Source organism: Dendrobates tinctorius, unplaced genomic scaffold (genome assembly GCF_039654945.1).
Source record: "Dendrobates tinctorius isolate UK_male_01 unplaced genomic scaffold, ASM3965494v1 ptg000093l, whole genome shotgun sequence".
In the NCBI taxonomy this organism is placed as follows: Eukaryota; Metazoa; Chordata; class Amphibia; order Anura; family Dendrobatidae; genus Dendrobates; species Dendrobates tinctorius.
The window spans coordinates 2,154,256-2,167,449 of NW_027361761.1; the positions used below are offsets into that span (position 1 = coordinate 2,154,256).

The following is a 13,194-nucleotide window of genomic DNA, read 5'->3' on the forward strand; positions in this document are numbered from 1 at the left end:
TCCTTGTGCAAAGTGCGCTGTATTGTTGACCGATGCACAGTGACACCATCTGCAGCAAGATGATGCTGCCGGTCTTTGGAGGTGGTCTGTGGATTGTCCTTGACTGTTCTCACCATTCTTCTTCTCTGCCTTTTGGATATTTTTCTTGGCCTGCCACTTCTGGGCTTAACAAGAACTGTACCTGTGTTCTTCCATTTCCTTACTATGTTCCTCACAGTGGAAACTGACAGGTTAAATCTCTGAGACAACTTTTTGTATCCTTCCCCTGAAAAGCTATGTTGAATAATCTTTGTTTTCAGATCATTTGAGAGTTGTTTTGAGGAGCCCATGATGCCACTCTTCATAGGAGAATCAAATAGGAGAACTACTTGCAAGTGGCCACCTTAAATACCTTTTCTCATGATTTGATACACCTGGCTATGAAGTTCAAAGCTCAATGAGGTTACAAAACCAATTTAGTGCTTCAGGAAGTCAGTAAAAAGTAGTTAGGAGTGTTCAAATCAAGAAAATGATAAGGGTGCCCATTCTTTTGCACCGGTCAAATTTTGTTTAAATGCAGATTGCACATTTTCTGTTAGTACAATAAACCTAATTTGAATCCAGAAATATAACTGAGTCCATCAGTTATTAGATATATGAAACTGAAATAGCTGTTGCAAAAACCAAAATTGTTATAAAGAAAAAAGGTTAACATTAATAGGGGTGCCCAAACTTTTACATATGACTGTATATGAGGGATTGTCTTTTTGTCAGACGAGCTGTAGTTTTGCATGATGCCATTCACATTGCCATATAATCGTAATGGGAAAAAAAATTCAGGTGTGGTAAAATAGTGAAAAAATAAATGCTAAGCCCACAAAATCACAATTTTGGCATTCCGATTCTTTTTTTTTTTTTTTCTTTTTTCCTTCTTTGATTTTATTCTACAGTTTGATTTTAATGTTACATTTTTAAAGATGGGACTTTTATGGATTTGCCAGTTACGAATGTTTTTTTTGCTTTAAATTTTTAAAGGGGGATTTTTTTTTTTTTAAACTTAGGCCCCTTAAGGTACTTGATCTTATGATCGTTTTCATCCCTTGTTCTAAAGTTTTAGAGGTTTAAAGTGACAGTCGCAGTCTCCTATGAAGCTCATATCAGAGCTATTACCTCCAAGTAGAGCAATAAGTAGTATGTACCGCGTTATCTCAAAATTAAATTCAATTTTTATTAATTCAAACACACAAGCGGGCACAAAATCCCATTAAAAAATCCCATTAAAGAGCACAACACTAGGGCGGTGTGGTTATAAATTGGTTAAGGGCACATTGCCATTACAGGTATTGCTCCAGATTATAGAATAGAAGATTTTAATACATATTCATGAAATGGAGGCTGCCAGTAGCCATATATATGTATCATACTTCATAGGGCACAATAGCAGACTAGAATAATGTTTCTGAACGTATAATGGTGCCTATGGTTGAACACACAGGTTTAGCCTTTTTACATGTATATCACCCTATCATGTATATCACAAAAAATATCCTTCAGTGAAAGGCACCTAAACAACATCCAAGATTAATCCTACTGTATATACTGATAAGGAACACTGCCCCAGTATCACATGATGAAGTTGTATGTGAAACGCGCGTTGGGGTACTGGGTAGTGTGGTTTTTTGCACAATGGCACATGGTTTGTATTGATCTTGGATGTTTCTATTGGTTATCTCTATTTCATGAATATGTATTAAGATTTTCTACTCTATTATCTTGAGAGATATATGTAATAACAATGTGCCCTTAACCAGTTGTGCCCTTAACCAGTTTATAACTACACACCCTATTGTGTTTTTTAAGGGGCTTTTTATGGGATTTTGCGTCTGCTTGTGTTTTTTTTTGTTTTTTTTAATTAAAAAAGATTGAATTTAAATTTGTGGTGTATATTACTGATTGCTCTACTTGCTAGTAATAGCTTGATAATAGATATGATCTATTTTTGGTACCCCCATGACTTCTTGATTTGTGTTGTAATGGGTTTATTTATCCTATTCTCTGTATTAACTCCTATGAAGCTCAGCCTGTGGCTTGGCTTCACAGAGGTACCAACATGGCAGGTATGAGGGTCTTCAACAGCTCCTTGGATGCCATAGGATCCCAGCCGGAACAATTAGCTGCCAAAACCACGTGCCATAAATGCTGCCGGCTGTGTAGCAGAGTTGATATGTTGGGTAGGGTGCTGTTTCAGCTCCTGAGCCCACTCGATTCACAGGCAGTTGACATACAGCTGGGTCCAGAAATATTTGGACGATGACACAAGTTTTGGCATTTTAGCTGTTTACCAAAACACATTCAAGATCCAGGTATATAAAGAATATGGGCTTACAGTGCCAACTCTCAGATTTAATTTGAAAGTATTCACATCCTACTTGGAGTAAGGGTTTAGGAATTACATTTTTTAAAAATATGTAGCTGCCTCTTTTTAAAAGGACCAAAAGTAATGGGACATTTATCTCAAAAGCTCTTTATTGAGCTGTTAGGGCTTTTCCCTTGTTAATCCATCATCATTTAAGCAGGTAAAAGGTCTGGATCTGATTTCCAGGTGTGGCATTTGGAAGCTGTTGCTGTGAACCCACAACATGCCGCTAAAGGAGCTCTAACTGGAAGAGAAACAGACCATTATAAGGCTGAAAAAAATCCATCAGAGAAACAGCAGAAGTGTTAGGAGTGGCCAAATCCTAATTCTGCACAAAAAGTGCGCACTGGTGAGTTTAGACATCCATGTTAGACAATAGTGGTGGTTGATCGCAAAAACCTTTCCATCGTGAAGAAAGTGCCAGATTAGACTTTGCCAAAAAAGATCTGAAGAAGCCAGCCCAGTTCTGGAAAAGCAAGATGATCAACCTGTATCAGAATGATGGTAAGAAGAAACGCTGGAGAAGTCTTGGAGCTACTTCTGATCCTCGGCACATTCTCTGTAACAGATGGTGGAGCTGGTGTGATGGCGTGGGCATGCATGGCTTCCAATGGCACTGGGTCACTAGTGGTTATTGATGATGCGACTGAAGACAGAAGCAGCCGGATGAATCCTGTGTGTACAGGGTGACACTTTCTGCTCGGATTCAACCAAATGCAGCAAGGTTGATTGGACAACACTTCACAGGACAGATGGACCCAAAACATCTTGCGAAAGAAATGAAATGGAATGTTCTGCAATGGCCGAGTCATCTCCAAATCTCGAGCCGCATTATAGAAGCTGAATACAAAACTTAAAGGGAATCTGTCACCCTTTTTTTCCCCTATTAGCTCCCGACATAGACATCGAGGGCTTATCTACAGCATTCTGCCTCCGATGTAACCTGAAAGAGAAGAAAAACACGTTAGATTATACTCACGGAGCTGGGCGGTCCGGTCCGATGGGTGTCGCCGTCCCGTCCGGCGCCTCCCTTCTTCATGCAAAGACGTCCTCTTCTCCCGTCCTGTAATGGCTCCGGCGCAGGCGCACTGCAGAATTCTGCTCTGCCCTCAACAGGGCAGAGCAATGCGCCTGCACCGGAGCCATTACAGGACGGGAGAAGAGGACGTCATCGCATGAATTAGGGAGGCACCGGACTGCAACACCCATCGGACCGGACCGCCCACCTAGGTGAGTATAATATAACGTGTTTTTCTTCTCTTTCAGGTTACATCGGAGGCTTATCTACAGCATTACAGAATGCATTACAGAATGCTGTAGATAAGCCCCCGATGTCTATGCCGGCAGCTAATAGGGGAAAAAAAGGGTGACAGATTCCCTTTAAGGCAGAAAGACCGACAAACAAGCAACACTGAAGTCAAAGCCTCACACCAGAGGAGACCAGAGGTGGTGACATCCATGGACCCCAGACTTGGGGCCGTCATTGCTGGAAAGGATTCTCTGCAAAGTATTAAAAATAAATCTTTTATTTATGGTAAAGTTAATTTGTCCAATTACTTTTGAGCCCCTGTAATGAGGAGGCTTTGCAGGAAAATGTCAACAATTCCTAAACGTTTCACAGGATATTTTTGTTCAATCATTTTAATTAAACCTGAAAGTCTCCACTTCAATTGCAACTCGGTTGTTTCATTTTATAAATTAGTGGCTTGCAGAGCTGAAATCACGAAGATTCGGTCACAGCTCAAATATTTCTAGACCTAACTGTAGGACTCACTTGTATGTCAGCAAGGGGGTAAGGAGTTGATAACGTATTTGGTGATTACAGAATTCCTCCTCATCGTTGTCTTCATATCAGGTGCTAATGTCTTGACTTTCGCCATCGTCTTACCCAGTAAAGAGGAGGCTGTGCCTACTGGGTCAGCGAACGGGAACGTTTCAGGTAAACCCCTTATTATACTGTTTTCCGCAGTGACTCGATGACGGAGCGCCAGTTTATGTTATGCTGCAAGGGATATTTGTCTCCTTTTTTGACTTTGTTTTATGTGTTTGTTTTGATTTTTTTTTTTTTTTTTTTTTTATACAGCCAATTTGCTTCAGTCCCTTCATGTCATGGGGATACCGCGACAGAGAGGGGCCAGAAAATCCCAGCGTCTTGGCACGCAAAACACTGCACTGATTAGAACTTCTTCACCATCCTATTAGGCTAGCAGGCTTTTTTTTCTCTGTCATTGCAAGAGTTAATCAATTCAGTTGATCTCTTTGAGGTCGCCATCTTAGATTGCCTCAGCTGTTCTGTGTTGGTCACTCCCCTCTGATATATATACTCGTCACTGGTACTTGAGAGTTGTCAGTGATGGTTCTTACTTTCTGGTTTGGTGCTGGAAGAGAAATTCAGTTTTTGGAGTAAGCAGTTGGAGAGTTGGTCAAGAGATTTCTGCGTGGAGTTGGTTTGTATACTTATCCTCATCCTCTCCTGTTTTGTTTCTCCTACCCATTCCTCCCCTGTGTCTCTCTCTGTTGTTTTGTGAGTATATTTGCATGATTGTAGTTTTGTTATATCCCTTTCTGTCTTCCCTTATCTGTCCGGTTAGTGTAATCATATACACTTCTTCCTCACACCTCACTGGGCGGAGAAAGGAACAGATAAGGATTGATAGGAGCATAGTAAGGTATGTGACCCTGGCATCTCCAAATTCTGGGGTTATCCGGAGGACAAGGATAAACCAGGGAGCCCCCTAGTTCGAGGGATCAGGTAGGCGCCCACCGTCCCTAGTCCCTATGTGACACTTCAGGACTAAAAATTTTTTAGACTTTTTTTTCTATTTTCCCATTCCGGCATTAGTACGTTTTTATTTTTATTTTTTTACATATCAATAGGAGATGTGAAGTATTACATTTTATGTAGATGCCTCTTTTTGTTTCTTGCATATACTAGTGTTTAAAGTGAATCTGTCAGCCCAAACTGGGGGTATCATGAAGTACATCGGCTTGTAGAGGATTCAGCCCTCTATAAAAATGCCTCTTTGAGTATTGGAATTGCTGCCTCTGTTCTGCAGAGACTGAAGTTTAATCAACTATGCTATTTAGTGTAATGGGTGCACCCTTGGCATGGCCAATAAGGCCAGTGATCACTGTTGTCAAGAAGATCAGTGTTTAATGCCCCATGGATGTGGCTAAGAGGCTCCATGCCCTGTGTGGCCAAGAGGCTCAGTCCACTCTGAGAATAGCCAAGGGGCTCAGTGCCCGGTGCACTTTTGGGTATGGCCAACAGGTTCTGGGCACGGTGGGTGTGACCAAGAAGCTCCATTCCCCATGCACCTTGGGTGTGGCCAAGAGGCCGGAGTATAATACAGGATGTTACTCAGGATCAGTAATGTAATGTACGTACACAGTGACTGCACCAGCAGAATAGTGAGTGCAGCTCTGGGGTATAATACAGGATGTAACTCAGGATCAGTAATGCAATGTATGTACACAGTGACTGCACCAGCAGAATAGTGAGTGCAGCTCTGGGGTATAATACAGGGTGTAACTCAGGATCAGTAATGTAATGTATGTAAACAGTGACTACACCAGCAGAATAGTGAGTGCAGCTCTGGGGTATAATACAGGATGTAACTCCGGATCAGTAATGTAATGTATGTACACAGTGACTGCACCAGCAGAATAGTGAGTGCAGCTCTGGAATATAATACAGGATGTAACTCAGGATCAGTAATGTAATGTATGTACACAGTGACTGCACCAGCAGAATAGTGAGTGCAGCTCTGGAGTATAATACATGATGTAACTCAGGATCAGTAATGTAATGTATGTACACAGTGACTGCACCAGCAGAATAGTGAGTGCAGCTCTGGAGTATAATACATGATGTAACTCAGGATCAGTAATGTAATGTATGTACACAGTGACTGCACCAGCAGAATAGTGAGTGCAGCTCTGGAGTATAATACATGATGCAACTCAGGATCAGTAATGTAATGTATGTACACAGTGACTGCACCAGCAGAATAGTGAGTGCAGCTCTGGGGTATAATACAGGATGTAACTCAGGATCAGTAATGTAATGTATGTACACAGTGACTACACCAGCAGAATAGTGAGTGCAGCTCTTGAGTATAATACAGGATGTAACTCAGGATCAGTAATGTAATGTATGTACACAGTGACTGCACCAGCAGAATAGTGAGTGCAGCTCTGGAGTATAATACAGGATGTAACTCAGGATCAGTAATGTAATGTATGTACACAGTGACTGCACCAGCAGAATAGTGAGTGCAGCTCTGGAGTATAATACAGGATGTAACTCAGGATCAGTAATGTGATGTATGTACACAGTGACTGCACCAGCAGAATAGTGAGTGCAGCTCTGGAGTATAATACAGGATGTATATAATGGTGGGCATACGTTTGGAAATCATATGAAAACTATATTGCCTTGCATAGATAATATTTTCCTGACTTGGGTCTTCATGTTCTGTGCTGTGCAGCACTAGCTTTGTATGGAGATATGTGTGTGTATATGTGTATATATATATATATATCTATCTTGTCATTGTGGTGTCTGTCAGTGATGTACAGTTCCTATAGCAGCGCACAGGTCGCGTCTTCAGGCTCGCTTCCTCTGCAGGCGCACAGTGTTACACTCGTCAGCATGAAACCTGAAATGTCCGTGCCGATAAGATACATATAGATGGAGACCAGAGACATAAGACAATGGTCTCTCGGGCTCCCTAGAAATGCATCGCCCTGCTTTCTCCTGTTTCTTGTTGCTTTTACATTGATTTTAACATAGTATTCCACCGGTGGCGTCCTGGGACCATAACTCTCTAGAAAAATCAGGTAATCCATTATAGTTTGCATACAACAAAGTGCCGTTCCTTTTTTTAAATTCTGTTAACGAGATTTCCACATGACTTCATCTTTAATCTTCTTCATTAATTAAGAAAATTCCCTTTCGTGTCCTCCTCCTTCATTCAGCCTGTAAATTGCATTTTCTTTACAGGGTAAATTGTTTTATTTTTTTTCCCCTTTTTTTGTTTGTTTGTCGTTTGTGTTTCTTTTTTGTTTAGCAGCCACCGGAATTCTCTTTTTAAAGGTTTACAGCTGACATATTGCTTCTATACCTCCCGCTGGTAGCTTAGCCCGGGCCCCTCCTATCGCTTTCTGTCTGCAGTATATTAAAGGCACATTATAGCGCAGCGAGGAGGCCGTAGCCTCGAGAATGGAATATTACACGGAGGAGGAAAATGCAACCGTTCCATGAATTCTAGAACTTCCCGATGTGTGTTCGGAACCTCGGCGTCTGCACCGCAGAGCGGCAGAAGGTCTCTCACCTTCCCCCGTCTTCCCTTATCAGCCGAGTCTTTCCTCCGCAGACAAAAATTATTATATTGTCTGCATCACAGCTACAGACATAAAAAATAATCTGCCTCTCAGGCTGACGTTTTATTTTAGGGAAACCTTTTATGTGCCACTGTTGAGGTTTTTGAGGGTTTTTTTTTATCCTATTTTTCCGTACCATGAAAACATTTAGGCTATGCTCACACATTGCGTTTTCTTTGCTGCGGTTTTTATTTTTTCTGCAGGCAAAACCTTCTCTCTTGGCAGTAAAGCAGGTTTCGCTATGTTTTTTTTTTTTTTTTTGTTGTATTTTTCTGGATCTCAAAGTTCAGCTTTTGCTTCCACCTCAGAAGCATGAACATACTGTATGTCACCAATGCAAGACATTTGTGATACCATAAAACCATTTTGGGGAAAAAAGAGGCAATTTTATTTGTTTAGTGGAAAAAGATTTTTATGTCTGAAAAAAAAAAAATAGTGGCTATTGTGAAACAAAAAAGTTCTCGAGTTCATGGAAAAAAAACACAATTAGAAATGCAACCGCGGGGGGAGGTGAAATGGTTGGGAATAGTTTACCTAGTACATTGGCAGAACATTGAGTTTGTAGGACATGGTTTACTTGTACAACTTGTTCTGCCACAGGTATACTTCAATTTCACACCTTGGTCGGCCAATGTTTACATTACTCACATCAGTAATTTAATTAAACTAGCCTAATTTTAACATCCGGGCTCAGGTGAGGACACCAAGACATTATGGTTTAAACTTGGGAGAATCACAAAAAAAAATCAATGTGTACATGAGATTTCTGAATTCTCATAGCTTTTGGCGGTAATGTAAAATGCAGCTTAAAATTTGCATTAAAAAAATGTAGCGAAAACCGAACGTGAGAACATAGTCTTAAGCTATGTGCACACAGAGCTTTTTGGTTCGGGCACCAGAACTTTAACTTTACTTGAACCTGACCCCGAACTTTGGAGCTGGAAAATTTTCTCTCGCTCGCACTCTTTCTCTTGTGCGTTCTGTTTTTCTCTAATGCTCTCTTTATCCCCGGTATACACACACACTCTCTCTCACTCTCTCTCTTTCTTTCTTTCTCCATTTCTACTTCAGGTTTTGAAGAAACTGCAAAAATACACTGAATAAAAACAAAGCTTAGCAAGACCGTTGTAGGTAACAAAAAACTCCTTCAAAAATTCACCGAACAAAAGGAGAGTTTTCTGAAGCAGTTCCCACCTCAAGATATTCAGCACGGAATAGCGTCAGGCAGATTCTCCCTATAGAATGCGTCGTTCTGCCTCAGATTTTTTACATGGAACGTAAAGCAAATACTTGTAGAATTTTTCTGATGTGTTTTTTTGTACATATGAACTTTTCCTTAGGTTTTTGACGTTTGGATCTTTGGGGTTTTAAGCTCTTTGGCACTTTCTCTTGTTTTGTTTTTTTTTCTTTTACCATGTGCACTGCCATAAAAAGAATTCCATAATAGAGGTTGATTTTATTACTGAAATATAAATTGATTATTATTTTTTAGTTTTTCATGTTAAAATTTGAAAAAATTAACTTTTTTCTTTTCCCACCGTGAACTTTTACATTTGTTTTATGTATATATTATATTTTTAGCTATTACATTGGGTTTAATTAGATTTGCCATACCAGGGGCCTGATACACGTATCCTGACTTGGTGACACTCCTCCATGCTTAGTGCCATTTCTCTGTACTTCATGATGAAACCACCGCCAGGCTGTTGGGATCAACCTCCAGGCTGTTGGGATCAACCTCCAGGCTGTTGGGATCAACCTCCAGGCTGTTGGGATCAACCTCCAGGCTGTTGGGATCAACCTCCAGGCTGTTGGGATCAACCTCCAGGCTGTTGGGATCAACCTCCAGGTCGAGGTGTCAAGAGTGGAAATAAAACTGCAATTGCGACAGCCAATCAACGGATCAGCTGTAGTACAGAGGAGCATAGCTCAACCAGGAGTATCATGGTTTTTCTTTTACATATTTTTCACTTCCCTGGGCTCATATCCATAGGCATCTCCTGTAGAGTATAGTGCCCTTCACCTCGCCAAACAGACCTACTTCACCACTCTGATCTCCTCTCTAGCCAACAACCCCAAGAAACTTTTTGACACTTTTCACTCCCTCCTCAGGCCAAAAGCACAAGCCCCTATCACAGACATTTGTGCTGATGACCTGGCCTCCCACTTAACAGAAAAAATAGATAATATCCGTCAGGAAATCTGCTCCCAAGCACCAAGTGCTGTGACTCCCATCCCTTCCTGCATCTCCCCTGGCTCACTTTCCACATTTGATCCCATCACAGAAGAAGTCTCCAGACTCCTCTCTTCTTCTCGTCCGACTACATACACTACTGAGCCCATTCCCTCACATCTCCTCCAGTCGTCACAACCCACCTAACTACAATCTTTTATCTCTCCCTCTCCTCTGGCATTTTCCCATCCTCCTTCAAACATGCCATTGTTACTCCATTACTAAAGAAACCCGCTCTCGACCCATCCTGCCCAAACAACTACAGACCAGTTTCCAATCTCCCCTTCATCTCTAAACTTTTGGAACGCTGTTGTGAGTTCATTTTCCCCTTCATCACTGAGGCCCGGGGAACTCCCTTTTCTGGTAAGGAAAGGTAGTGAGCCTGATTATCAGACACCTGAGACTAATGATGATGACTGGCTGAGTGGAGTCACAGACTGGATATAAGGCTGCCTCGCCGATTCTGCCCTGCGGGTGATTTCTCTGTGGACTCCTAGGACACCAGTCTGATTCCTGCTCTCTTAAAGCTAAGTTTTTTGCTTTGCCTGTTGCATTTGTGTTTAGTTTTTGTTTTCCTTTCTTTTCTGGATTCTGCCATTCCCTGCTGGGGTGAGCTGAATATCCTTTTGCCTGTAGCTCTGTCTTCAGTATATGCCTGAGTACTGACATAGCTTTTTGAAGCCTAGCGTCTTCAGGGCATTTTTCACTGTCAGTCTGTTGGCTCTTATTTTCATAGGGTTTTTCACGGATTGCAGACAGCAGCCTTTCTGTCCTTTTCTATATAGTTAGTTTGGGCCCCGTCTTTGCTCAGCCTATCTTTCTGTCTGTGTTTGTGTTTTCATCTTGCTTCACCGTCATTATTTGTGGGGGGCTGCCTTTTGCTTTGGGGTCTGCTCTGGGGCAGTTTAGATTTCCCCTTTCTTTCTTTAGGCCTATTTATATCTCCGGCTGTGATCGAGGGATCTAGGGCATCGCAGGAACCCCCCACGGCTACTGCTAGTTGTGTTGATAAGTTCAGGGGTCTGCAATCCGATAGCTGCCAACTTCTCTGGTTTTCTGGACTTGGCTAGCTTTTCTGTTTTTGCCTCCTACGGTGACTCAATCATAACAGAACGCCTAGTTTACTCCCGCCTTACCCGTTACCTCTCCACTCACTCCCTTCTAGACCCTTCACAGTCTGGCTTCCGCCCCCTACATTCGACTGAAAGTGCACTCATCAAAGTGACCAATGACCTTCTGACAGCAAAACGTGACGGTGACCATTCTCTGCTCATTCTTCTTGACCTATCTGCAGCTTTCGATACTTTTGACCACCATCTCCTACTCTCTAGGCTCCAGTCACTAGGCATTAAGGACACTGCTCTCTCCTGGTTCTCTTCCTATCTCTCTGACCGCTCCTTCAGTGTTTTGTTCTCTGGCTCCACGTCATCTCCTCTTCCTCTTGCTGTCGGGGTACCTCAGGGCTCAAGGACCCAGTCCTTGGCCCCCTTCTTTTCTCTCTCTACACGGCCCCAATTGGACAGACCATCAGCAGATTTGGCTTTTAGTACCATCTTTATGCTGATGACACACAACTATATACGTCTTCCCCCGACCTTACCCCCGCTGTACTACAGAACGCCAGTGACTGTCCGCAGTCTCCAATATCATGTCCACTCTCTATCTGAAACTCAACCTCTCCAACTGAAATTCTGCTCCCGCCGTCTACTAACCTCCCTAAATCTGACATTTCCCTCTCCGTGGGTGGTACCACAATAACACCCCGGCAGCAGGCGCGCTGTCTGGGTGTTATGTTTGACACCAATCTCTCCTTCACATCCCATATACAATCTCTTGCCCACTCTTGACGCTTACACCTAAAGAACATCTCTAGAATCTGCCCTTTTCTCATCATGGAAACAACAAAAACCCTCACTGTAGCATTGATCCACTCCCACCTGGATTACTGCAACGCTCTATCAATTGGCCTCTCCGTCACTCGACTATTTCCTCTCCAGTCCATACTTAATGCAGCGGCCAGGGTCATCCATCTGGCTAATCGGTACTCGGACACGTCCGCTCTTTGTCAGTCATTACACTGGCTGCCCATTCATTATAGGATCCAATTCAAAATACTTGTTCTCACCCACAAAGCTCTCCACAGTGCAGCACCCCCTACATCTCCTCCCTCATTTCTGTCTATCGGCCTAGCCGATCACTGCGCTCTGCAAACGACTTAAGACTAACCTCTCCACTAATCCGTACCTCCCACTCCCGACTCCAAGACTTCTCCTGTGCTGCTTCTATCCTCTGGAATGCTCTACCCCAAGAAATTAGGACTAACCACAATTTACATAGTTTTAGGCGCTCCCTCAAAACACATTTGTTCAGAGCGGCCTATCACGTCAACTAATCAAAGTCATTCTATGTGTAAGTGTGCGTGTGTAGCCCATTCACTATCTCCATCCATTCCTCACTCCCTCAAGATGGCTGGACCTTCATTGTAAATACACCATTGTAAATACACACCTGTACTCTGTATCTCCCTCACCTCATTGTAGATTGTAAGCCCTCACGAGCAGGGTCGTCTTATTTTGCTTTAATTATTGTATTGTTAACGTTGTTATTTATGGCTTGTGTTTTGAAACTGTTAAACTAAAGCGCTGAGGAATATGTTGGCGCTATATAAATAAAGATTATTATTAGTGCACAATTGGTAATATGATAAAATAAAAAAAAATATTTTCTTCCCTTTTATTCTTCATGGATGTTACACGGATATTTTTAGTCTCCTGATCGGGGCTTTTCACTTTGTCAATTTTGCTCACTTCTACAAAATAAAATGTAAAATAAAAAAAAAAAAAAGATGTCATAAGAAAATAATAAAAAATAAATGACATAAAAAACTCATAAATAATAATAGAAAAAAAATAAAAAAGTAATCTAATAAAACATGAGTGAAAAAATGAACTAAAGAATAAAAGAAAATAAACAATAAATGATATTAAAGAAGCACAGAGTAAAAATTTTATATATTGAAGAGAATACAAAATAAATTACATCAAAATCCTAAAGAATAAAAAAACTAAAACCTCTTAAAGAATTAAAAGTACAAAACAACAAAGAATAAAACAAGAAAATACTGTAATGAAAAAATTGTTTAAAAAAACTAACAACATAAACAAGGAAAAAAAACAAAATG

The 13,194-nt window shown here is 41.5% G+C and overlaps 1 protein-coding gene across 8 annotated transcripts in view; it reads left to right on the top strand.

The window, feature by feature from the left end:
* Positions 1-13,194, top strand: part of MSRA (methionine sulfoxide reductase A) — a 324,741-nt gene that overhangs the window by 16,201 nt on the left and 295,346 nt on the right. For 6 of the 8 annotated variants that reach the window (XM_073586359.1, XM_073586363.1, XM_073586364.1 and 3 more), the window contains one exon: positions 4,251-4,334. The exons of the other annotated variants lie outside the window; for them this stretch is intronic. In XM_073586359.1, the coding sequence (XP_073442460.1) occupies positions 4,251-4,334 (84 nt within the window). The remainder of the gene's footprint in view (positions 1-4,250; positions 4,335-13,194) is intronic. 8 annotated transcript variants of the gene reach the window in all.